Raw genomic sequence first — 26857 nt, 5'->3', positions numbered from 1 at the left:
AATAAAACAAATTAACACAAACATTTTAATAAGCTTTCAGAGTTCCAATTCATGTTCATTAACTATTTTTTCAAACTAAGGGTAAAGCTGAGTGATAGTTTAGGCCGCAGTGAGAATGCAGCTGGTGAGGTTCTTTTAATTCATCGGCAATTTATCACACTACAATACATACAAGTGCAGGAAAAGCCGTTATTATATTAGGTTGAACCATATGAAACTATTGTTTCTCTAAGCCAGATGACCAAACGTTGGAAGTTCTATAGGATTCAACCTAATAAAAAGATCGCCAAGGCCTGACCAATTCCAACCCACTGAGAAGATCTGACGGTGCAGAGCAATCAGAGCCGCCCTGCAGATTTCTAGTCTTCTGACCGGAAGGACAATACCTGCAGCATTCATTACTTCTCAAAGATTAAGACAGCATTTATCTTGAATACAACCATCCAGTACAATCGTTAACGCTTTGCATTTCATTAAAATTTCTACTCAGACATCAGACAATATCTTTTCTCCGTATTTGACGATGTGCTAAAGATACAGAAACAGAGCTTAGTTACTTTCATCCTTTCAAATAGTAGGCCAGATCAACCATACCTCTTAACTGCAAAGAACACGGAAAAGGGGACCTGTGGAACTTCTTACTCTTTACCAACTACCAATATTCTTCAGAAATTTACTAAAGAAACTGTGAAGTAAGAGCAATGTAAAGCTCCTAACAGGCAACAATATAACCCACCTTTCCGGGACTTTCCGATCTATCGCTCTGGTCAGGTCACACTTCTGACTTCCTTCTACAACACCTACCGCCTCCCATGAAGCACAACACAGCCTGATTTTTCAAATGAAGAGTCAAAACTATATGCATTTGCAACCAGGAGAACACCAAGTAAAACATATTTCTTTATGAATCAAAGTTCACTGTAAAAAGAGCGTTTTGTGTTTTGGCTTTACCTCGATGAGAACTCATAAAATAAGTATGTAGAAAAGCTACCTGGCTTCACTCAAGAGCACAACTCCTAGAACCCTAACCAGGAACCAAAACAAAAGCAAAATTCAAGCCAAGAGGCTGAGTGTACTGAGTGGAGAAGTACTTAACGCCTGAGGGAAAACAGCCTCTTTCCCTTCTGTCTATTTCCCCGATTTCAAGAACGTGGAGAGCAAAAGAACTAAGGAAACGCTTAACACTGCGATGCTGAGAGCCAGGGCTCCACTGCGGACGTGCAGACAGGTTTTGCTCCTCCCAGTCGCTTCTGTATGTGTGAACCATGACCAATAGTCTCATTTATATGAATTTGGCTTGGTATTTATTCTAGGTTCTGTCCCGTACCAGGAAGTTGTAGCATGATGCGTAGTGAACATGTGGCTGTACATTCATTTATCCAAACTCCAAAGACTGGGGATAAACTGCAGCCACTCCTCTTTTTTCTGACACTTTAAAATAAGGCTCCCATAAACAAACAGCCTGTGACTATGCCCTCTGCAGCATTCAGTACCTACGTTAAATGATTCTGCATCCATCAGCTTATTTCCATGGACTACAAAGTCCAAGCGAAAATCAACAGGAACAGAAGAATATGGGAAATGTAAGATGATCCCTGGTTAGGTCTCTTTTGCATTTACAAAAAAATTTCAAACATGTGGAAAAGTAGAAAGGAAAGGATACCATTATCACACCTAACCAAATGAAGGATTCTTTAGTACCTTCTAACATCTAGTCCATACACAAGTTTCTCAACTTGTCTCCAAACAGTCTTTTAGAGTTGGTGTGCACAGATCAGAACCCAGTTCAGGCCCACACCATCCACCTGGTTACTGTCTTTAAGGTTCTTCATCTCCTGCTACCCTCCCCCGCCTTTACTTTCTCACAATACTGACGTCTGGAAGAATCAAGCCAGTTGTCCTCCTGCCATTTCTTAAAATACAGAAATACTACGTACAAAATAAATAAATAAACGTAAAAAGAGGTGTCATATAAAAACCTGGTTAAAAAAAACCTCAATCATATTAAATTATAAAAGACTTTTAAAGTCATTAAACATTAACGCAGTGTTTCTCATCTGCAATGTTCTCAATCACACATTTTGAACTGTATTTGATGGTATGTTGAAACCTCAACATGTAGAAATAGCACAGCTGGAAATACAGCCTGTTCAAGTCTGGGTCTATTCTCCATCTACATGTAGCTGTTCAGTAAGCCTACACACTGTTTACACATCTCAAAAACAAACTGGAGGATGAAGCTGAGTCAACATGAAGCAGACAACACGACTCGCGTCCCTGGGTTAGCCTTCCCCATGTAACTCCATGGGCTTGCATGAGGCTAGTCCAGGTTGCAGAGTGCTTACAAACGTGGGGCACATTTAATTTCCTTCTCTCTTAGGCCAGTGCTCAACAAGAAGGAAGGGCTGTATGAACTTCTGCAAAAATCTGTCAGAAGCAGCCTTTAGATTCTACCAACTTCCCAGCTCAGTCCCCACTGTCCAGGCGGGAGAAGAGAATTAAAAGAAAAATGCTTAGACAAGAACCTCCCTTTAAACATACAGAACAAAATTTGCAAATTCCCCCCAAAAGTACTTTATAATTTTAGGCAACTTTATTTTTGCAATAACCAAGAATATTTTGGAAAATGGTAAAAATGAAGGAGGACTCTATCCTGCCATAGATTCTTAGGTGCGTAACCAAAAGCAGAAACCATGGTAACGAACAAAATAAGCTAGACCTCATTAAAATTAAAAGCTGTTTCAAAAGACACCATCACGAAAGTGAATGACAACCCAAAGAATGGGAGAAAACATCTGCAAATCACAGATGTGATAATGGACTTATATCTAAAACATTCAAAGCACTCTTAAAACTCGATGATTTAAAAAAAAAGGAATCTAATTTTTTTTAATGGACAAAGTATACGAAGAGACATTTTCCCAAAGAAGATATACAGAGAAACACATGAAAAAACTGGTATGTTTACTGAAACATGAAACCCATGAAAAGGCACTCGATACCATTAACTATCTTCAGAACCACAGTGAGGTACTGTTTTACACCTACCGCATGGCTACAGTTTAAAAACGAGACAGTAACAAGTGCTGGTGGAGAAGAACCTGGTCTCTCTCACACTCTAGTAGTATGTGCGTGTGAAAGGGTGCAGCCACTTTGGAAAACACTCTGGCAGTTCCTCAAAAGGTTAAACCTGGAGTTACCATCTGGACCAGCAATTATCTGAAGCATACACCCAAGAGAACTGAAAACATATGTTCACACAAAAACATGAACACTAATCTTTGCAGCAGCAAGATTCCTAATAGCCAAAAAATGGAACCAACTTAAATGGGCATCAAGTAGAGACTGGAAAAACATGATATATCAAAAAAAGGATATAACCCAACCACAAAAAAGGAAGTACCAGTACATGCTACAACATGAATGAACTTCAAAAACACTGTGCTAAGTGAAAACACCAGTCACAAACAACCACATATCGTATAATTCCATTTTGATGAAATGTCCAGAACAGGTAGATACACAGGGGCAGAAAAGAGATTAGTGGTTGCATCTGGCTGAAGATCTCAGGGAAATGGGAGGAACTTGCTAACGGTACAGACTTTCTTTTTGAAACATGAAAATGTCCTAAATTTGAACACGGTTGGTGATGGCGGCACAAAACACTGAATGCCACTGAACTGCACACTTTAAAGAACGGGGCTGCACGGGAGAGCAACTGTATCTCAATAAAGCGGTTTTAAAGTGACTTCTTTGGGAGAATGGCATTGAAACATGTAAAATATCATGTATGAAACGAGATGCCAGTCCAGGTTCAATGCACGATACTGGATGCTTGGGGCTAGTGCACTGGGACGACCCAGAGGGATGGTATGGGGAGGGAGGAGGGAGGAGGGTTCAGGAGGGGGAGCACATGTATACCTGTGATGGATTCATTTTGATGTTTGGCAAAACTAATACAATTATGTAAAGTTTAAAAATAAAATAAAATTAAAAAAAAATAAAAAAGAAAGGAAAAAATAAATAAATAAAATGACTTCTATCTCACTAATTATCAAAGAAATGAAATTAGAACCAAGAAGCATCTTTCACTTATCAATACGACCACGATAAAAAAATAATAAATAAAAATGTCCATTCCTTTTGATCCAGTGGTTCTACATCTTATAATTTATTATTAGGGAAGTAACTGGACTACTATGCTAAAATGTATGTACAAAGACAGACACCACACTTTGATTAAATTACTGAATACTGGAAAATTCCCTAAATGTCTAGAAAAGGCAGACCAATTAAAAAAAAATTATGGCTACAGACCTCATGAAATCAGATGCAGGCATGAAAAGTAAGGGGGACCTGAGGAGACCCCAGTCAAAGCCACGTGGAATACAAAGGCCTGGAGCCAAGCCCCAACCAAATCCTGGACCCACCGAGCACTGAGAGATAGAATCACTGTTATCTGGGGCAACTAAGCCCACGCCCCACAGCTACTGAGCCCGCCTGCCCTAGAGCCCGTGAGCTGCAACAAGAGAAGCCGCTGCACTCAGAAGCCCACACACCACAACCAGGGAGCAGCACCTGCTCGCCGCACAGCAGTGGAGACCAGCGCGGCCAGAACACCCACAGACAGACCCCAATGACAACGCAGGCCTTCATGCCGCCGAGAGTTAAATGGAACACATTAAGCTACAAAAGAAAGTTATTAAAATAGTACCATAAAGTCATTCAGTTTTTCCTTATCAACTTCATGCATTGTTTGAATGTTTTACAAGAAATGTCTACTATTTTTATAACCAAAAAAAAAAAAAAAAATCCCACTTTGGGAGGAAAATCAGAAGAATCAGTAGAAAACAATGAACAATTAAATATTTAAAAAAAACTGTAAAAGTACTAGAAAGTGGTACAGGCCTTTGTAAAAATATATAGAGCAGTGGTTCCTAACTAGTCCCCAGTAAAACCTCTTCAAATACAGATTCCCCAGTCTTGCCTCTTAGAGACTACGGTTCACAAGATGGGGGTTGGCGGTGGGGGGTGGGGGGGCGGGGGCGGGTGGACAGAGCTGTTTGTATTCAAGTTCCACAGAGGAGGCTTCCTTACAACAGCTTTATACTTCTTAAAGGTTTTCCAAAATGAACAGGGATGCCCTTTTACAGTTACAATAAAAAGAAACAGTCAGGAGAGCCATGCACAGGTGATTCTCATGCAGCGGCAGTCATGAGTATCGGGAGAGCGCCTGGGCCAGACCTGTAACAGTGACCAACAAACCAGGCAACACACGTGACACACACGAGACGAGGCAGACCGTGCAGGTGTCGGTCCTTCTCCAGCCTTTGCCTCTCAAGGACTCTGTGCTGGGTGCCCAACAAGCAGCAGCTCAGTTAATGCCCACCCGCGGCCCAGGGAGGACTAACGCAGGCCCATACAGCCTCGTGCGCGGGGGTGGACCTGGGGGCGGCCTAACAGCAGAGTTCCCACCTCCTTAACCCTTCTGCGCTCACCTTGTCACAGGGCTGCCCACCTTGCCTTATAAACCATTTGAAGAGAATGTAACAGAAAAACTGAGGGAGGTGGGAGGGGGCTTCGGGATGAGGGACACATATACACCTGCGGCTGATTCATGTCAGAGTATGGCAAAAACCACCACAATACTATGAAGTAATTAGCCCCCAATTAAAATAAATAAATTAAGTTTTTTAAAAAAGAAAAACTGGCCAAGGACAGGAACTAAGCAACTTGAGAAACAAAAACATACTAAACACATGTACTTTCATTCTTACCAGTAATCAAGAAATGCAAATCACAATAATTGGACACCATCTCCTCCTGTCAAAGGACAGAATGATAACCCCCAGCCTTGGGAGCATCATGGGATACTAGTGACCTGCTCCCTGGCTTTTGTTGGAAGGCAATACAACAGTATCCATCACAAGCTTTAAAATTCATGCAATACATTTTGGTAACTCCCATCAGCTCACATGCAATTCCTACTGGTGGAAGGGGAAGGTTACCGGGGAACAGGAGTCGCAGTGTTGCCATCACGACCCCCTGCCTGTAAACATTCTGAACCATGAGTAACAGCAGGTGAACATAAAGTGTACAACCCAAGGGCTGTGGAGAGCACAGCCCACTCACCCCATCTCATTGCTACATCTTTTGTTCTTTGCATGTATCTTGCTGGCATCGTAACTCAACCATCATTTAAACCCCTGTCCATTAAACGGCCTTGAAAGGCAAACATTTTATGTTTATTCTGGTGTATTTCTTAATTTTAAAGGAGCTTGCTGTATTTTTATTAGGTCTGTCGTTGTTACATAGGTCTGAGTAATCAGCACCGACCCCATTTTTTTTAAAATGCCCTTTATCCTAAGAACAGGATCACAGATGTGCACAAGGAGTGTGTGTAAAGTTTATCCTGGATTCTTTCTAGAAAAAGAAGTTATTTTTCATGAAGTATCCAAGAACAGATTACAATGTTTGCAAAGGACTCTGCAAACAGTAAGAAGCAGAAAGTGACAAGTCAGAACAGTGAAGGAAAGTGCTTCCTCTGACCACATGACCACAGCCCCCCATCTGCAGGACTGGGGTTCCCGGAGACAACTGTTCAGATCAGCCTGGCCCAGATCTGCCACATAACCAGTGCAGTCCAGATCCCTACTTCTCTGACATCCTCCCCCGACCCACCTGGAAACTTTACTTCTCCCCAGTCTCCACTTAAAAGTCAGGAAATAACACCAAAGTGAACACCAGGTGGGACAAAGGGTTGTTCTGCAATATCTGCTTGTTCTGATTCCCCCAGAAGGACCCTAGAACAGCTGGTTACACAAAGCTTTGCAGTCATAAAATAGAGAAAATGCTCATTAAATGTACTCAGCTATCAAGCCAGGAAGAAGTGATAATCACCTGAGATGATAAAGATCAACTGGTAAGAAAGAGAACAGTTATTTAGATAGAATAATGTTTCTTGTGTCTTCTTTTTGTTTGGTGTCTGTTGATTTTTTAACAATAAGATTATCTAACAATTTAAGATTTAAATTCAATAAGGAAATAACTAAAAATGATCAAGGTGGACCAGAATGATTTCTAAGCAATCTTCCAAATCAGAAACACTGATTTCACAGTGGAAAACAAACAGCTAAGTCAAGAAAGAAAACTCATGGGCGAGAGAGCACAGGACAGACAACTGGACAAACCCACTCTCTCCCCTGCCCCAGTGTCACTCCTGTCCACTTGGAGAGTCAATCTGCCTTGGGGGCTGTGTGGTCAAGTACACCTGTGCAAAGAAACCTCGAGGGTAAAAGCTGCTGGATCTACTCCAACAGCCAAGGGGACAGGCCAACCAGATTCACACATCTCAACTGACTTACGAGGTCTTACGGGCATCAGGCCCCGTTACTGTACAACCAGTCCACGAGAATTACCCGTCTACTAACAACTGGCTTCCCAGGTGGCTCAAGGGGTAAAGAATCTGCCTGCCAGTGCAGGTAGACATCAGGGATGCGGGTTTGATCCCTGGGTTGGGAAGGCCCCTGGAGGAGGGCACAGAAGCGCAATCCAGTTCTTGCCTGGAGAACCCCATGGACAGAGGAGCCTGGGGGCTACAGCCCATAAGGCTGCGAAGAAGCAGACACGGCTGAATCGACTCAGCAGGCACAACTTTCAAGGAATTATCTTCTCGACCACCCATCTATATGAACATATTCTTCAAGAACATTTATTACAGTAAGTTTTTGATAACTTGGCAAATTAATCATTTGACAGACATTAGCTTTTGATGGCTTGAGCCTAAGCGCCATTTCAGATAATTGTGGAAAAGGTAAAAAGAAGTTTGGGAAGTTGGGGCCACACGAAGACAGCTGTGACTCTTCAGACAGACACTGCGCTCACATCTTTGGTAGCTGTGACTGTCTCCTTCCAGACCCATTAAATGTGCTGCCTACTGAGTTCTACCTCTTAAAAAAAATTTTATATATAGGTATAATCATTTAAGGTATCTACTGAGTTCTTCCTAAAGCAGTCACTTCATTTTCCAGAACGCCTGGTACAGTCCCTATATTTGCTGCTACCGGGCAGGCAGAAATTCTGACACTAGTGTGTGTACTGGGCACAACTTGTTTAGACACGTAGAATCTGCTTACTAAGTCTCTACTTTACATGAAGTCAAAGACCTGAATGTCTCTGGAGATAATTTATGCTGTTTTACCTAGAGAGCTTCATTGAAGAAAAGGCTATGCTAATTAGACTCTAGAAAAGACATGGTTAATGGAAACTAGTCTTGGAAACAAGTTAAGTGATTTTTTTTTTTTTAGCTCCACTGGGTCTTTGTTGCTGCCTGTAGGCTTCCTCTAGTGTGGAGAGCTGGGGCTACCCTCTAGCTGCGGTGTGTGAGCTTCTCACCGCAGTGGCTTCTCCTGTTGCGGCTCTAAGCTCACAGGCTCAGCAGCTGTGGCACAGGGGCTCAGTGGCTCCGTGGCACGTGGTATCTTCCCAAACCAGGGATCAAACCTGTGTCCCCTGCAGTGGCAGGCAGGTTCCTGACCACTGAACCACCAGGGAAACCCAGTTAAATGATCCTGATTGAGTACTTCCAATACCAGTACAACCAATACAGCTGGTCCCTACTATCAAAGAATACCATAAATATTTCTCAATTTATAGCTTTTTTTATATTTGCAACACATCATATTTTGGGCTTAGACTATGTTTCCCAGGCTGATATTTATTGCTAAAACAAAAGAGGATGAGTTTAAATAGTAGAAAGGATTTATATAGGTGCTGGTAAGAATTTTAGATTAAAAATTATTCTTCAAAGGCCCATAAACTCATCTTCTCATCTTCAAGTTACAGGTGGGGCGATGAGAATAAGAAAGGTAAATGCCTAAAATTACAAGAACTTGGAGGACTAATAGTGAGAGGCAAGCACGCACTTCCCAACACTGTCCCTTGTATTCCAGTTCAATTACTGAGGCATAATTCATAGCCACAGAGTGATTTTCTACAGAAACTGCTCTCACAGTGAAGAGCTGATGACACTACTCACTTGTCGTTCCAGTGAAGGATGAGAGTGCTGGAAGCTCTCTCCCTAGTCCTAGGGTGGAGGGAAACACCAGAGTGCCAGTGATTTTAGATCCATGCTTGTGAAGTACAAGGGACTACAGACAATGCTTTACACACACGAGCATTTAAAGGGCAGCTAAAACTAGGATGAGCCAATCAAAGACGACAACAGGGAGAGACGCTTGGGTTCAGGAAGTTCAATCAGTTCAAGTCTTGATTCCTCAGTGACTGGAAACTGGATATGGAAGATGGAAAATGATGAGAAAATAAGACAAAAAGGGGGAGGGAGACAGTGAAGGTTTCTGAAGGCTGAAGTGGACACAAAGACTAACAAAGCAGGCCACTCCCCAGTGGGCATTTGGGCATCAAGTCCCTGACACTGCAGGGGACAGAGCCTCTGGAAGCCTAATGTACACCAGAACCACTGGAGGAGCATAGTTCCCCCACAAGACGAAGAACAAGTCCATCTACTTGGCAATTATCCTGAACTGTCTTAGAGGGAAGTAGGTGGCACACACTGGAAAACTGAGAAAGAAAAAAACGAAAGTTTCACAATTAACAGGGAGAGACAAAAAGATTCCTCCCTCTTCCTCTAAGAGATTCCGAACCAGGAGGACACAGGGCTCCAGAGGCCAGTCACTCTGATGCAGTGGGTCCGCTGACTCACTTCGAAGCAGACAGAACCAACTCCAAGACACACAGCTTGGCCCGGAAGGGCCAGAGCTGATGGCACGTCACCACGAGCTGCCAGCGGCGCTGCCCCCCGGCTCACTCCAGCTGGACCCGCCTCCGCACGGAGTGCCCCGAAGTCACCCTTCCCCACTTCAGAGACCTGAACCAGCAGCTGCCTGGGGGGCCTGTCCAGAGCCTTCAGGTTCCAATTCTCTGACACAAGAACAAAATGAATCCTAACACCACTCCCATGAGCTACTATTTTTCCTTTTGCAAGCAATTTTAACAACTTACTGACCAGAGATGTATTAATTCATTTTTTGTTATCTGAACTTTATTGACCAGAGACGTTTCAACATTCACTTACGTAACAAATTGCTGACCACATGTGTGAGTTTCTGTAAAAATCCCCCAAGCAATAATGTGTTAAATAAGCAGCACTCCTGATTATTTTCTTTCACGACAACTCTGTCTTTAAAGTCAATCAATCAATTTATTTGGTTGTGCCAGGTCTTAGTTGTGGGACATGAAATCTTTAGTCTTTGTTGCCACATGTGGGATCTAGTTCCCTGATAGGGACTGAACCCAGGGCCCCTGCAGCAGGAACAGAGTCAGCCACTGGGCCACCAGGGAAGTCCCTCCTCCATTACAAGTTCACAATGGCAGATTCTCTATAATACAGTTCTTAGTTTTTCTCAAAACAACAACAAAAAACCCCAACACACATGAACTTCCTGTTAGAAATAACCCTGTGGGAGACCACAGTGGGGCGCCCACAGCAGACTCCAGAGAGAAACTGAAGGTGGGGCCCCTCTGGTCACCAAACCTTCTCAGGTGAGATAAGCCCAGAGGTGCCCCACCTGAAACGGGGCCCCTTCAAAACAACCCCACACCCGTCATGAAGGTCAGCAACAGCGGAATGGACAATCCGGTTCCAGCTGATACCCGAATTCCGCCCCCTTCCTGCTAACGCTCCCATGCTCTGTTATGACCTTTTCAGGTGAAAATGGCAAGAAGGGCAACGTCACTGAGGGGTCAGGCGGCCCCCACTTCCAGAGGACTGCCCTGGGACAACTCCGCTCCGCCTGGGCAAACTTCTCCTTTGAGATGGCCCATGTGGACCTTGAAGCCAGGCTACAGAAAGACAATCCAACCTATGCCCCCACCAAAATCACTCTTCTTCATCAGTAAAACTTACATTATTTTGAAATTCTTACATCTATGTGAGTAGTCCTAGAAAACTGGATAGTGAGCACGTACATTTAATAGTTGTCACCCTTCTTAATTCACATTATAAACAATAGCATACATACTGAGTCTTATTAGACCTAAAACTTGACTGATTTCAAAGATGCTACAATGTGGGCGGGGGGGGAAGTGCACCTTAGAATCATGAAATACAGAGTAATAATATGGTGAAAATTCTAAGAACTTCAAAAATCTGTAGAAAGTTAAGAAATTACAAATAAAATGGCCGAAGACAGAGCTGCAATGAAATCCATGTGAAAATTTAGGGAGATGTGGCATTTGCTCTTGAACGCTGTCCTGGGGATATGGATGCCCTCAACAAGGACCCCATCTGCAATGGGAGCTCTTTGCCCTTCAGAGCTCCCGGCAGCACAACCCAGAGGGAGACCTCAGAGCATGGCGAGCCACAGGTTTCCATGACTACGGGCCACACGCTCCCTGACCGCCCACACATCTACCTGTACACTCCAGCGATGATCTTTGGCCCTCACTTCGATCACCACCTCAACAGTCACCATCCCCTCTCAGTCTCCTCTCCTACCTTCAGGGACATCGCCAGCCCCCCTGGACAGTGGCCACCCTACTTGTATGTCCGTCCACCTGCCTGGCCTCTTCACCTGGACATCTCACAAGCATCTCAAGAGGAGCAGGTCTAGGGTGGAATTACGAGTGCCCTCTCCTTCATCACCCTTTTCCCAGCCTGCTCCTCTGCTAGCTCTTTAAATGGTCCCACCACCCACCAAGTCATCTCTCATGGTGACCCTACTCTAGCGGCAAATCTTTGTCTGGTCTCCTGTCCCTACTGTGACCTGTCTCCTCTAGCCTGGACCACTGCAGCGGCCACTGCCACCCACAGCCTCCCTGAGATAGCTCCAGCTGAGCCCCCAGTACTCACCTCACACCACTTTCCCCTCATCCTTCCCTGGACTTCCACTGGCTCCCATACAAGCCATGCTCTTCCAGAGCCCTGGGGTCTCCACGGCTTCTGCTCACCCTCTCTAACTTGCCCTTAAACCCCATTCTTGGTGCAGCTCTCTCTCTGATGGTTCCATCTAAGGAGGTCCCTGTGTCAACCTCAACCTCTGTGTGCTACTCAGACCTGCTGGGGCAGTCTGTATTTGATTATTTGTTTTCCATCACCACCACCGCCCCCCCCACGCCCGCAATTCCATGGGGGTGAGCGCTACATCACTCACAGCCACATTCCAGATACACCTGGGCTCAGAAAAGGTGCTCAACAAAAGTGGCAAATTAAAGGACTGGCCACACCCCTGGCTTCCTCTGCACCCCCAGTGATGGAGAGGAGACAGGCACGAGCCCCTTGGCCAAAGACCGAGTGTCTCAATGGTTCCACAGAGAGCTCAACCAGGGCACCAGGTGAGCTGGAGTCAGAGTCCCAAACTCACCCAATCAACACACAGAACCTCGCTGGGTTTTACAAGGTCACTCTCCAAAGCATGACAAAAACCACAAGAACACTCAAGGTGCAAATTTCTCTCTCTTTTTTCTAAAGAGACCTAAGTCTTTGGTAACTGCTTCCTTCCTGCAGACAACAATCTCTGAGCCCCAACAGGCCAGATACAATTTAGGAAGTTCAAGGAAGACCACCAAATATGTTTGAGGAACTGATATAAGTGATATAAACACCCCAAAGAGCCTGGAGCCCCTAAAACACGATGGCCAGGACCACTGAAAGAGTTCTGGGCCTTGCAGACAACAGGCTACAAACCCTGAATAAACTCAGGCGCATCCTCAGCCTCCTCGTCTGTAAAACAGGAGGTGAATGATGTCTTTCAAGAGGCTGTGAAAGAGTAAGGTAGGACACACGATGAGAAAGCTCTTGGATACTAGGCAAGTGACGCGCCCTCGCGCCCCGCTCCTCTGACGGTCCCCACCAGCCCCTGTGTGCACCCAATAGCGCGAAGGCCGAGGCTTCAGACGTACATGCTGGTGAAGCTCTGGTGTCTCATGGGTGAACGTCTGAGGACCTTACTCCAAAGACAACAGCTGTGCATCACTTCCCGGGTCCACCTGGGTCCCCATGGGAAAGCGGTGGGTAGGCTGGCACAGACCAAGGCGCTGCCCCAGTTCACCATGCTGTCCAGAGGGGCCCAAGGATGGGGGAGGGTGGGGTGGGGGGAAGAGATGGTCTCATTTGTTAGCTTCACAGACAGAAGGATGAGATTTTATCACTACTGCCTCCTCTAACCGTTCCCCAGGGCAGGGGCTTTCAACTGGGGCGGGCTGGGGGTGGTGGGGGTTAGGCAGGGAAAGAAAGGGAATGGGCGAGGGCTGGGAGCACTGAGTGGTGAAGGCCAGGGATCCTGCTAAGTATCCCACAACATACAGCATGGCCCGTGCAAGTGAGAAACCTCCAGCAGAGAGAAGCCCTTCCACAGCCCAGAGCTCCAGGCCATGCGCAGGTAGACAGAGAAGCTTCTTTCCCGTCTGGTCTGACCCTGCCCTTGATCAGCGCACCAGTCCTGGGAATTCAGTCCCTGGAGCCGCAGAGGTGGGCAGAGGACCACAGGGAAGCGTTTCTGCCACTAGACTGTGCATGAAGGAGAGAGGGTGAAAAAGCGGGGCTGGAGAAAATTTTAAAGAAGAAAAGAGAGGAAAAAGTTGGGTCACGGTTTCCCAGACTACAAAACACAGGATGTCTGTGAAAAGCAAACACTTTTACTCCCGAAGCCAAAATGTGCTCCAGGTCCCTGAGCAAACCCAGGGGACAATCAGCAGCGCTGAAGTCCACACGACTGCCCCCCAGTGAGGACTCGAGGAGGCAAGGTTAGGGAGAGCGGCGCTGGGGGGTGGGGGCGGGGGCGTGCGAGAAGCAGTGGGCTTTGCCTTAAGTTCTGGATCTGCCTGGCTGCGAACAGAGCGATCCTGGCCACACACCGTTACTGGAGAGAGAGAAGCAGACTCAGGAGAGTCACAGAGATGCCCACAAGGAGAAGCGGTCAGAACTCGGAGCAGCTTGAGGACAAGCCTCATCACTCATACTCTCTCTTGTTTTAAGATGTGAGAATGTGGCAAACAGAGCAAACCTGATCAGGACACCTCGATATCACCCCATGTCCTGATTTTTATCAAAAACAAAGAGAAAGAGACCCAGCTCTTTCTGCTTCCAACAACCTCCAGACTCCTAAGTACTGTAAGTACTTAGTTCTGGCAAATGTCCCAAGTTACCGAAGATGCTAACATCCAGGGAAGCCGGTGATAGTGATAGAGGAATTCTCTGGGATATCTTCACAACAAATACTCCAAGGTGCAGTTTTTAAAAAATCAAAAGACCAAGAACCACCTTTTTTGAACATAACCCCCAGCTTTCTTCTGAGTCAGCCCAGATGGCTCCGCATAGCTGAGTGGCCGGCAGCCCTGGGGCTGGCCCAGGGAAAGGAGAGTGGCTGCTGCAGGCCCTGACCCCACACCAAAGGCACATCAGAGACGCAGCGGCCGTGTGCGCACAGTGAGGTCCGACAGAAGAACACACTTCCCGTGAGTGGCTGGAACTCAAGCTATTCCATCTTGCGGCACAAAGGAGCTATTTCCCACTGATCCCTGGGTTAGTGAGATCGAGAGTTACAAGGACAGTTTCTATTTTATAGGCAGGAAATCTCAGGGAGAATGAAGACACGTGAAGCCATCTGTCAAGTCAGACAGGACACACATATCTCCAGAGAAGTCACAGTTCTCTGAGATAAATGTCCTTCGTTTGACTGTGACACAAATTGATGGGCTTCTTCTACTGACAGCCTCAACCTCTGACAGACAGGAAGTGTAAAAAAGCCAAAAAAGCCCATGTTCCCCATTCTCTCAGCTCTCCTACTGAATCAGAGGGTGACTCTGGAGGAAAGTCAAAGTGACTCACAAACCCCCTCCCTCCTGGTAGGGACCATGGGAGGACTAGCTGAATCATCTTTACTAGCCCCTTATGGGCAGCTCATAACAGAAAATTAAACTCACGGAGACAGCACACACACAGGAAATACGTGTTATTTTCCTATCACCTACAACACAGTTCTAGCCTTAGATCTTCACTGTCAGCACGATGAAAATCCACACACCGAAGCACCCACTGGAGACCCACAGCTCTGAGACCAAGGGCAACTCACCATGTTTGGCACGTTGGTGACTGAAGCGTTCTTGATGTCTGCGGCAAACGGAGGCAAGCTGTTGACCATGCTCTGCTTGCTCGGCAGCTGAGGGTTCACTCCAGGGGCTCCCATCTGCTGCCCTCCAGTTTGACTAAAGGGTTGTCCAAATGGACTTGTGTTACCAGTCATTCCCATCTGAAACAGAAAGAGCAACATCAGCCGTCCTGACATGACCACTTATGAAAGGAAGGGTCTCAGAAATGTTCACTGTGACCCACTGAAGCAAAAATCATTACTTCCCTTTGGAACCTTCATTTCAATTATAAATTAAAGGTGAATTCTCAGGGTTCACAGTTAGCATTATGAACAGAGCAACTTGCTCAAATGGCTACAGACTAAAGACGAAGACAAGTAAAGCCGCTCCCAGCATCCTGTCTGTTCCCTCCTCCTAAACATCACCCCAGAGCCCATGCTCTTCTACCCTCACCCCTAAGCCTGACTCCCTCTCCGCGCTGCCATGCTGACTGAGGCACTGACAGTCAGAAGATCATGTGGAAAACAAAACCTTTCGAGTCACTGACAAAGGGGAGCTCCTTCAGCTTAATCCTTAATTACTCTGTAAGTAGCTTCTTTCAGCTACCACCTCCCTCAATCAGATTTAAGTTTCCATCAGTTCAAAATGCACAGTAGAAATACTGACAAAGAAATGATATAATGTCTGGGGTTTGCTTTAAAAGAACCTTGTAAAGCAAGAGGTAGTGTTCCTGGAGAGTGACTGGACAAATGCTGGTGACTCCTCACCCCGGGACAGTGCAGGGGGTTGTTATACTAGCCCCTCTAATATTGTACGTGTTTGGCAGTTTTCCATTATAAAGTCTTATTAGTCGCTAAGCCATGTCCAATTCTTTGCAATCCCAAGGACTGTAGCACACCAGCCTCCTCTGTCCATGGGGATTCCCAGGTAGGAATACTGGAGTGGGTAGCCATTCCCTTCTCCAGAGGATCTTCCCAATCCAGGGACCAAACCTGTGTCTCCTGCACTGGCAGTGAAATAAAATAATCTCTACAGTAGACAAAGCCAAGAGTGGGAAGGAGGGATTCCACCTATGCCTCAGGGAGGGGGTCAGCAACCCCCTCGAGGGTCCCCTGCAGTCAAGAGGCCACAACAGGACCCCTCAGCTCCAACCTCCACACCCGTGAGTCCCCACAGGGAGGCCCTGCTGCTCAGCTGCCCCCCTGGAGAAGGAGCAGCAGAGATGCGTTACTGAGAGACGGGCTTTTCTAGCCTGCCCGTCTTTGCTCTCTCACGAAGCTGCAACAGCCCATCTGCTGCCTACTGCCTGTTCTACTTTGCTGGGGTCCTGGTGCATCTGAGGTTTAGCAACGGGGAGGCAGGAGTCCCCCGAAGAGAAGACCACCCCGCTTCCCTAGGGGAGAGTTTCCATTCAAGAAATCACAGCTCAGTTCTCTCCACCAGCCTCGCATGGTGACTGCAGCACCAGCCCGTTCACACAGGCCAACTTTGGTTCCTTCCTTTCCCTCACCTGAAAGATGAGCCCGCACAAGGCAACTGCATTATTTCTTTTGGCTCTAAAATTTTAGGTTGCAAACAAATAGATGCTCAACACAATTGAGGCTTTTCTGCTGAAATATCCACATAAAAACACAAAACCAAATGACTGTAACCAAAAAGATCTTGTCTAACATTTTCATAGGTACTGGTGGTTTCCACACGTAGCCTCACAGCTGATACTCTCATTTTCCGAACATCTTAGCTACCATTTCTGCCCTATTTGCTCTGAGTAAACTGAAACGAATTTGAACAACTAAAACTCAAAGTCAACTTGAGTAAACTGAAGGAAAAACAAATTCTCCACAAAGCCCACAAGGAGATTCCACTTTAAATCCACATGACTTAATCAAGGAGAGATTTAATAGACAAACTTTTTCTTAACATAAAGGACATTTCTGATTTTCAGCTAGGTTCCTTCAGTTGTTATCTGAAACTAAGAAGAAATGAACCAAAACCCTGTATTTTCAGGAAGTGTTACACTAAATTAACTCTGCATAATGATTATTTCTTGTAGAAATTCTGCTTTAAAAAAATATTATTTATTTTGGCTGCACTTAGTCTTTGTTGCTGCTCACGGGTTTTCTCCAGTTGCGGTGAATGGGGGCTGCTCTCCAGCTGCAGGGAGGGACCTCTCATCGCAGTGGCTTCTCTTGTCCTGGAGCACAGGCTCAGCAGCTGCGGCCCACAGGCTTAGTTGCCCGAGCCATGTGGGATCTTCCCGGACCAAGGAGCGAATCCACATCCCCTGCATTGGCAGGTGGATTCTTAACCACTAGATTGCCAAAAGGTCTGAATTGCTGTTTCATTGCACTGTTCTCAGAGCCCCAAGAATTTGTGGAAAAAACAGTTGTAATTTCCATTTCCTAAACTTCATTTAAAATTTCTCTATTTAGGAGCAAGTATATCGGGAGACACATGCATCTATTCGCCCTCCATGAACCTCTGCCACGGCCAGCCAGCGTTTACTGAGTGCCTGCTATGAGCCAAGCCTGGTTCAGAGCGCACTGAGTGCAATTTCCCTGCATGCAATGGAGCTCGCTTCTCGTAACCACCGATCTGATAAACAAGAAAAATCAATGTTCTTTTGAAGTTTCTGGTACTGATGAGCCAGAATGGGCGGAGCTGGGGGGAAGTAAAGGCAACTGTCCCTGCACGGGATCTAACTGTCCCAGACAGGCACTTCAGTGCACAGCAAGAAGTGAATACCAGGAGGCCCACGAGCTGCCAGAGGGGACCTGTGTGGTTCAAAGGTCATCAGGCCTGTCAAAAACACCTAAGGCGCTGCAAACATCTGGACAGTGTTCACACGCGCACCTTGCCAGGGTGAACACCTGGTGCGTACTGATCTGCTCGGTTGGCGACTACTTGCCTGGTGAGTCGCTGGGGCAAAGCACCAGTGCTGTGAACTCTGACAGATTTCATCAGGAAATGTGTTCTCACTTTTTCTTCTTGGCCATCCCATAGTGAAGGAAAGCTCTCAACGTGGGTTCTACCCTCATCGGGCAAGAACCAAGGTAAAGTCAAAGATCAGAGATTTCAGGTAAGGAATGGCCAGCTCACAGAGATGATGCGTTTTAAAAATAGGGGAAAATCCCACCCTCAGCCTATGACACCGCACTCCAAAGATGAACCAAAGTGAGTCCTGGCTACCCACAGGATCAGGCTCCAAGGTCAACCTCAGCTCCCTGGTCCAGGCCAGACCCTCTTCAACATCAGAGCTAACAGAGGCCAGGTAAGGACAGTCCTTTAACAGTCCCCCCAGCCTTCGGCCAAGTAGGCCCCCTGGTCCCAGCTATCTCCTGGCAGAGCCTGGGAGAACTGGAACGCTGCTCTCCAGTCTTAGCCTGCAGTTCTGAGTAACCCCTTTCATGTCCAGAGATTTCTAGATTTCTGATTTCCTGTATCTACTCTCCTTTGATCAGATTGAACATTCCCAAGTCTAGTTACCACAGGTTTTTTAGCACCAACACTCATGATGAAACTGTATAAATAAAGATGTTTGTCTAACTCCAATTAATAAAATCTACATATTTCTTTTAATTTCCCAACAGTTACTTGATAGCAACTTAGTAAACTTTATTTTCAACTGAAGTTTATCAAATTTTGGGTTAAGGCTGCTCCAAAAACAGTACATAGTCTTCTCAATAAAATTCAAAAAGTAGACGAGCAGAAACAGGCAACCGTTCAGTTAATGGTGCAATTTATATATGAACAAATTAAAGTCTATACAGTAAGTATTTATATTCTGCCTCATTCAGCAACAGCCCATACATGTTAAAATATCCTTTCACTCTATTCTTCCAGAGCCCTTTTAAACATTTAATTCAAGTTGAATCTTGGAAAATAGGAAAAGTTAACTATAGTAAGTAATGGAAAAAGACAATTTCCCCCAGAATGAAATCTAAATTAAATACTGCTTTATAAGTCTACCAAGTTTTCCCATGAAAAAGCATTCCTATGATCAAGTTTATCTATCAACCACTTGAGAACCTACTCCCTAGCTGTTCATCACTTCACCGAGAGAATAAAGACACATATAACTACAGCCATGTGTACCAGGGAAGACAACCCCCTAAACCTGCCCCCCGAAAGTAGTGTCAGCACTGCAGCCTGCGCCCGCCCCAGATGGCAGGGCTCTGAAGCATGAGAGCAGATGAGGAAGCCGGTCTTTAGGGCTCAGTCCAGCAAACCTGAGCGATGCCTGCACACAAAGCGTGCGAAACAAAGACAGTGTCCACAGCCAATTCTGGTGACGGCGTCTGGCCCATCAATCAAAAACAGCTCAAGTTCTGAGTTGCTGGGCCAACAGGTGAGTGACCACCAGCCCAGAAGCAGGACAGAGCAGACAACGTGCTCTCTCCACTCTGACAGACGCAGGGTGCAGACACACTGAAGATTTATAATAGGACACAGCTCTGTGCAATTACTTGTCATAATAGTATTTATGACAATCCAGACTAAATCTGTCTTTGGCACAAAACCAGGATGAAATTTCTTGCCTTCCTGGAATCTCTGTCTCCTCTGTGTCCATGGGACCCAGTACATAGTGGGTACTTGATTAGTATTTGGGGAGAGAACCAAATAAATGAACATCCAAGAGACCACTGCATCCTGCAGCCCGCCCCAGAATAACAGAACCCCCAACATCAGCACCGAGGGCGGGGGGCGTTTGCTCAAAGCACTGTGACCCAGTCACTGCAGGCAGGCACAGATGAGGGTCACCCCTAGGTATAGGGGGCACTCGAGGAGGCAGAACAGGTTCCTTTCTGACTTTCAAACAGTCACCATGAGGATCTCAGCTACAGGCTGCAACAGACAGGCTGCCAGTCCACTGGCCTGTGCTGAAGGTTGAGCACAAAGAGAGCACGCACTCGAAGTTGGTCTTACAGAATGAACACAGTTCTGTGCCCCGTGACAGCACAGACAGCACCCCAGCCTGGCTGTGCTACAGCACTCTGCGCTTGCATGCCCTAGGCCAGCAAACCCCTTGCTTTGGTGCAAGGCCTCAGCCAGGCTCCAGCCCAGAGCCTCCCACTGGTGCTCTGCAACTCTGGTCCATCAGCACCCACGGTCACCTCTGGCTGCCAACGGCCTCCGCTGCTGACCTCAGTGTGGGAACAAATATTTCCATCTTCTATTTGTGTCAGACTATGACAACTACCAACATTATTGATAAGAACACAAGCTGTGAGCTCCCAGAGTGCAGGGAGATGCTCTCCACACACTACACTAACCCGGAGACGATCTCTGCTGCCGCCCTCACTCAGGGAATCAAGTAAGGTAGTAACTGAACACGAGAGAACTCACTCGGGCGTGAGCTGGGAGGAACCGTGGTCATGCAGGCTCCTCCCCAGCAGTCTCCACCACAGCAGCAAGCCAGTCCCACTCCTTTGGTGGGAACGGGAACGGAGAAACTCTTTCCCTGCAGGCAGGGCCACCTCACGGTGCAGCCCACCCCCACCCCCAACTGGCCACCTGAACTCCGCGGGGATGACAGGGCAGGCCAGGGCCCGCTGGGCAGTCGACGCGGGGAGGGGTGCTGGGGCGGCCGCGCTTGTACACATTTTGTGTGATGTGTGTTTCTGAAAGAAAAGATCCACTATTAGGTTCTCAAAAGGGGTCCTGAGATCCCCTAAAGTATAAAGACACCTGCCCTGGGGAAGGCAGCTCCCTGAGTCTTGCGGGAGGACAAAGGACAAACTCCCCCCAGACTTCACACACCCCCGCCACACACGGCCTTTCCCAGGAGCAGACTCCTGTCCAGAGACATCAACCACCCACAGAACCACCATCCTCACAAATGAACTCTTCCCAGTCTCCATCTCCAAACAGCCTCCTGCAACACACACGCACAGGAAGGATCAGATCACAACCATTTAGGAGCTAACAGCTTGATGGGGACACACTGGGTGACCAGCTGAGCGCATCAGGAACGATGGTAACAGGGAGGATGTCCAGGAGAGGGGCAGGACAGCCAGGAGCACGTTTATCGTCATGGCCCCACCAGTGCGTCAGCCAGCAGCCGATACCGAGTCTGATGTGGTTTTGATGAGCCCACTAAACACGTTGTTTTTTCAGAAGCTGAATTCTTCCTCACACCTTGATACACACTTAAAACCACACTACACAGCAGAAAGATCAGGGGAAGTACTGCGCGTGCGTGCGTGCACACACATACGTGTGTGTGTGTGTGTGTGTGTGTGTGTGTGTGTGTGTGTAAGTGTAACTGACACTGGTCAGGAAAAAAAAAAACAAAATACAGCCTTCAGTGTTAAGTTTAGGAGGGACAAAAGGACAGGTTAGAACTGTCAGCTGGAAGGCCTCAGAGAGAATCTAGTTAAAACTTACACTTCGTGGATGAGGAAAGGGTAGCCCAGAGAGCTCAGGAACACAGCAAGTCACTGGTGAACCTGGCGGTGGCTCGTCCACCCCACCCGAGGCCCCGCCCCCGAGGCCCCGCCCCCGGCAGAGCCACCCGAACTCATACTGCCAGCCTCGAGCTCTGGGCACTGCTGGACAGAGACAGGCTCAGTCCACGAAGACCAGGCGTCAGCAACCATGGCCCCAGGGCCAAAGCAGCTCAAAGCCTATTTTTGAAAAAACAAACAAACGTTTTACTGGAACACAGCCACAAACAAGACTGCACTCAGAGGCAGTAAGACACTGCGGTTAAGCCTGTGGACGCTGGGGATATTTACCTGGTCTGAGGGTGGCCCTGCCACTTGCTGGTGTGTGACCTTGGATAATTTACTTAAGCATCTCTGTGCCCGAGTTTTATCGTCTGTAAAATGGAGTTAAGAGGAGGTTCGGCCTCCGCTTAGGGTCCTGTTAGAATCAGGTGGGTTCACTACATGAAGCACCAGAAGAGTGACTGCCATGCACAGCAGGTGCTGCCGGTGTTGGCTGCTGTGTTACCACTTGGCTTTGGGGGGAATTATTTCACACCAGATGCAGTTTCTTTCATAAGTACGCTTAGGCTAATAATAATAAAGCAAATGAACATTTTTCAGAGAATGCATGATAGTGAGGAGTGGTTCAAACACGGAGGATCAGAGGGAGAAGCCAGCTGGGATTACTGGCATTTGATGATGAGACATTTTCAGAGAAACATGAAATAAACTTGTGACAAAAACAATCTTGTGCATTTACTAGTTGTAGATATACTTTTAACAGACAACTGTGTTCTAACTGTCCTAGCAAATCACAAAATTTTCAGTTTTCATTCTAGATTGTTTGCCAGCAAAAAATAAGTCAGAATGTTCACTTTGAACTTAAAATAGATTTTAAGCAGAAACAATATACAGTCAAAATACCCTAGACTAATGTTCCTGGGTTGAAGTTTAAATCAAAACATAGAAGAACTGAGTAAGAAAGAACATTCCCACAAAAAAGAGACTGAAGTGACGCCCACTCACAAGCTGGCCACGACAAAGCAACGAATGTTCCCTTTGATGTGGCTTCGACCTAACCTGACAGGTTTATTAACCTGAAGTTTTTCGCATCTTTCTTCACACGGTGCTCTACACATAAAACCACAAATTCATATACAGTGTGTAAAAACACAATTTGGTATGCCATGAGCAAAAATATGCCAAATAATTTAAGAGCCAGAAGCATTCATTCTTTTCCATGACCAAAGAAACAAAACAACAAAAAACAAACCAGAACAACCCCAGGACTACCCGAGTTTGGCCACATCGTCTGTAAAGCCAAAAGCATTCTCTCTTGGCAACCTGATAGTGCTGGGAGAAAGCCAAGAAAAACAGTTTTCATGGAAAGACACGGCTGTATTCAGTTGTCTGCTATCACCCGCTTGCTCTTGGAATCCTTCCAGTACCTCAACCTGGCAAATAAAGGGTAAGAGAATACGCAAACGGGTCGCGATGCCAAAGCCATCACCTGGCCGTGCAGAGTCACCTGGAGTGAGGGAACTGGGCGGAAGACCCCGAGTATGGGAGAAATCCCCTCACGACGCCTCCAGCTTTGAAAGTATTCAGGGAAACACACAGCCCCCCAAGTCTGAAGACCCCCCTTAGACTAATAAACTGCAACTGGAAAACGGGTGGAAAGAAGTATGTACTGACTCTCCTGGTGCTGCCCTCGGATGGTGTGTGAGCAGAGTGTGACTTAGAACATGGAAGCTCCTAAAGGGAAGATGAAGGACAGCAGATCACCGCCAAGGCCTCAGGTGGCCTCACTTGTGTTTGCCCAATTGTTCCAGAAACTTCTAGCAATAAAAATGCCCTAACAGTGTTGGTATCCCTCAGAGGTCACTATAGGTAGACACCAGCTCTCCAGGGTGCAGTCTGCACTAACTCACAAGCAGAGCACCAGGGCAAGGTCAGGGGGAACTAATCCTGAATCTGCCTCTAATCAGCTGTGTGACTGAGACAAACCTCTTGTTCCCTCCAAGTTTCAGTTCTCCTCAACCACAAGACACGAAGCATTTAGATGGCCACTAGGTGATCTTTAAAGTTTCCTGGGATCCTAAAACTAGTGATTTTTCCGGTTTTAAAAAATCAGTGTGGGACTTCCCTGGTGGTCCAGCGGTTAAGAATTCGCCTGCCAATGAAGGGGACACGGGTTTGATCCCTGACCCAGAAAGATTCCACATGGTGCAGAGTGACTAAGCCCGTGAGCTCCAACTACTGAAGCCACCCTAGTGCTCCGCAACAAGCCCAGCCACCACAGTGAGAAGCCCGCGCACCTCGACTAGAGAGGGCCCGCAGGCAGCCACAGAGATCCGGTGCAGCCAGAACAAACAAACAGAATCAACGCTGAATCGTCTGATATCCATATCCTGGAAGGCCCAGCTATCGACGGGGACAGGAAGCTGGAGATTCGGAGCCTGCCTGGCCAAGTGCGGCCCCTGGCCTGGGAGGATCTCACTGAGGCCGTGGTCCCTGTGGGGGGGCCAGTGGCCTGTCCAAGAGACTGGATTCTGCAGGGCACTCCTGCCACAGACGCCAGGCTTTCCACAGCTTCGCATCCTCCACGCCATCTCCCAGACTGCGTTATAGGAAGTACCACCAAGACAAGGTGAGGGCGACGAAACTCAAAATCAGTCACTTCTCCTAATTCCTCAAGTCCTAATATTTTCTTAAGGTAGGAAAGCAGCCTCTTTATGAGTCAAAACCAAGCCCAGCCCACAGTGGTTATGGAGAAAGAGGAGGAAAGAGGAAAAGATGATAAAAGAGCAGGAGAAAAAAGGGAAAAACATGAGAACAAAGCATTATATTTTATAAAGAATGAATGTGTATAAAGATGAATTTTAATTTACACTGCAGCCCAGCTACAGCACAACAGAAGAGAATGCCAAGCTTTCAATAAACCTTGCCCCAACCCTCTACGGGGAGAAGTCTCCTATTAGGCCAAAAAGAACCCTCCTCCGTGGATTTACAAACTACCTGAAGAATGAAGAAACACAGCAGACAGGGGAGACAACAGAGGAACAAGGAGATGCTCTCACAGGTAACAAGGGAATTCAGGAGAAGGAGAGGTAACTAAAGATGGGACCGAATATGCAAAGAAGCCTGCGGGGGACCAGACCCCGTGATTATTTCCTGTAGAATCTGAAAGAGAAAGAAAGCTGACATTTCACAGAATTCTGTTCTTCCTCTCCACCGAGGCAGGAAAACTTGAACCAGCTCTGGAATCAGGCAGGCTCTGAGCTTCCCGGCGGGGCAGGAGGAGAGTCCCAGGAGGCAGGGGAGGACACGAGCCCAGTGTTCTCTGGGGCCTCCTCGGCTGCAAGAGGAGGAACGAAGGGGATGAAGTCAAGTCCTGCCCAGCTTATTAAACACCATAAATCTCAAGCCATAAAACACACTCAAAGACACGTCGTCGTTTCAAATACATGTGGCTCTACTTCTAACCAAAATCCGAGTTGTGTCAAGTCCTAATAAAAACACACTCGGTACAGTGACGTGCTCTTGGTCATGTCCACTGGTGCACACAGCTCTGAGGACACACAGAGGCACCCTAACACTTCACACACTCTGCGCCTCACTCCTAGAGATAACTTATGTGAAAGCTCTCGCAAAGGCAAAGTGCAAAATCAGTGTAAAGCAGTGGCGGTGGCATTTAAGGTAAAATAGTTCTTTTACTATAAAAACTCACCCCTTACTGATACGGGGAAAACGGCCTTGTACCTTAAGTTAAAAAAAAAAAAGGATAAAAACATATAATCCCCATAACACATGCACACAGATACATGCAGAGCATGAAAGAGAACACCAAAATATTTAATAAAGGGTTTAGAGGTGGTTTTTATTTTTTAAACATTTTCTATATTATCCAAATTCTCTCCACAAAGCATTATTTTATCCAAGGAGGAAAAGTTGTTTTTAAGTCATTCTCTACTCAAATATTCTGACTGCTCACATTAATATGACCCACTGATGGGCTGCACAGCTGTATTTAAAATATTAATTTTAACCTGTCATCAGACACTGAATAAAACTAGGTAGATCAAACTGATTATGACTGCCAGAGATTACTCCTGGGTGGGAATTTAAATTAAATCCACAGTTATAACATGGTTGTAGGTTGTCACACTTTGCTCTAATGTATTATACATATGACCATAAAAAAGCCTGAATGAGGCTCAGCCACTCAGACATCTACACTCCCATTGGCAAGAAAGGCTGGAAGGAGGGAAAAGAGAAGCAAATGCAGTTAACAGCCAATCAGGATGTAACACACTGTGTGCTGCTCCAGTTGCTAATGTTTATCAACTTGGAAACTGCGTGAGTGACTCTTGATTCAACAAAGGCACAAAGAACTCCTGTTCGCTGCACTCTGGTCCAGGCAGCAAGGAACACCATTTCCTCTGACTCCACCTGGCACCTGAGCTCTGGAGAGCAGCAGGCAAGAGAATGCATCACGAGGGACTCAGCAGAACGTGTCTGGCTCCCAGATTTCGACAGTGAGATGCACTGCCAGCGGAGAGTACCTGTTTAGGGAGCAGACCCTCCGAGCAAGGAGCTGGTCCAGCATCTATCACACCTTCCCACTCTCACTGATGCCCATCTACCTCTGAGCTCAAAGCTCCTGGAACGATGCTCTGACCTTCGGCACAGTGGAATTGAAAAGGTGGTGGTGATACGCATGCTCATCACTCATGAGAATGCCATCTATCAGCACCTTCCACAAGGGGACAGTGCGGGCTGGTGGCGGTGCAGAGCACACGGGGCCACGTGCTCTCGAGCCCAAGACCAGAGACACGAGCTACAAGGAAACACACGTGCGCTGTCAGCAGGCGGCATCAACCCCGACTGCTAAATGGCGTCTGGGGAGGGATGGGGCAGGCAGACAAACAGCTCAGGTGGGCCAACTTAGATGGGCCCCGAGAAGCGGGCTGAACAGTAACCGCTAATGTTCATCAGTGGTGGCTGCAGTTCAGAATCAGCACCAGGAACGAGAAAACGGTAAGACATCCCCGGGTACCCACTACAGAGGGGTTACTCTCTCAGTTTCAAAGTCTCTCCACTCAAATACCCACAACAATTGGACTAGATGACCAGCCATCTGGCTGGGAGCTGACTGACAAATCTAAGGTATTAATTAAAAGGAACATCAAGACTGGGAAGAACAGAAGTAAGCTGGTTATTAATGCTGATAATTACTTATAAGAGGTAAGCTCTGTCTCTCAAGAGCAGCCCTGCAACATGACAGACTGGAATGGAAACTGCTGTGACGTCTCCAGTCAGAT

The 26857-nt window shown here is 46.7% G+C and overlaps 1 protein-coding gene across 1 annotated transcript in view; it reads right to left on the bottom strand.

Annotated features, from left to right (window-relative positions):
- The window catches only part of CREBBP (CREB binding protein), a 119052-nt gene that overhangs the window by 49139 nt on the left and 43056 nt on the right, over positions 1-26857 (bottom strand). Inside the window, exon 3 of the mRNA XM_027527582.1 lies at positions 15090-15266. Within this exon, the coding sequence (XP_027383383.1) occupies positions 15090-15266 (177 nt within the window). The remainder of the gene's footprint in view (positions 1-15089; positions 15267-26857) is intronic.

Source organism: Bos indicus x Bos taurus, chromosome 25, assembly GCF_003369695.1.
Source record: "Bos indicus x Bos taurus breed Angus x Brahman F1 hybrid chromosome 25, Bos_hybrid_MaternalHap_v2.0, whole genome shotgun sequence".
In the NCBI taxonomy this organism is placed as follows: domain Eukaryota; kingdom Metazoa; phylum Chordata; class Mammalia; order Artiodactyla; family Bovidae; genus Bos; species Bos indicus x Bos taurus.
The sequence above is the reverse complement of the archived record's forward strand: the minus strand, read 5'-3'. Positions and strand labels throughout refer to the sequence as shown.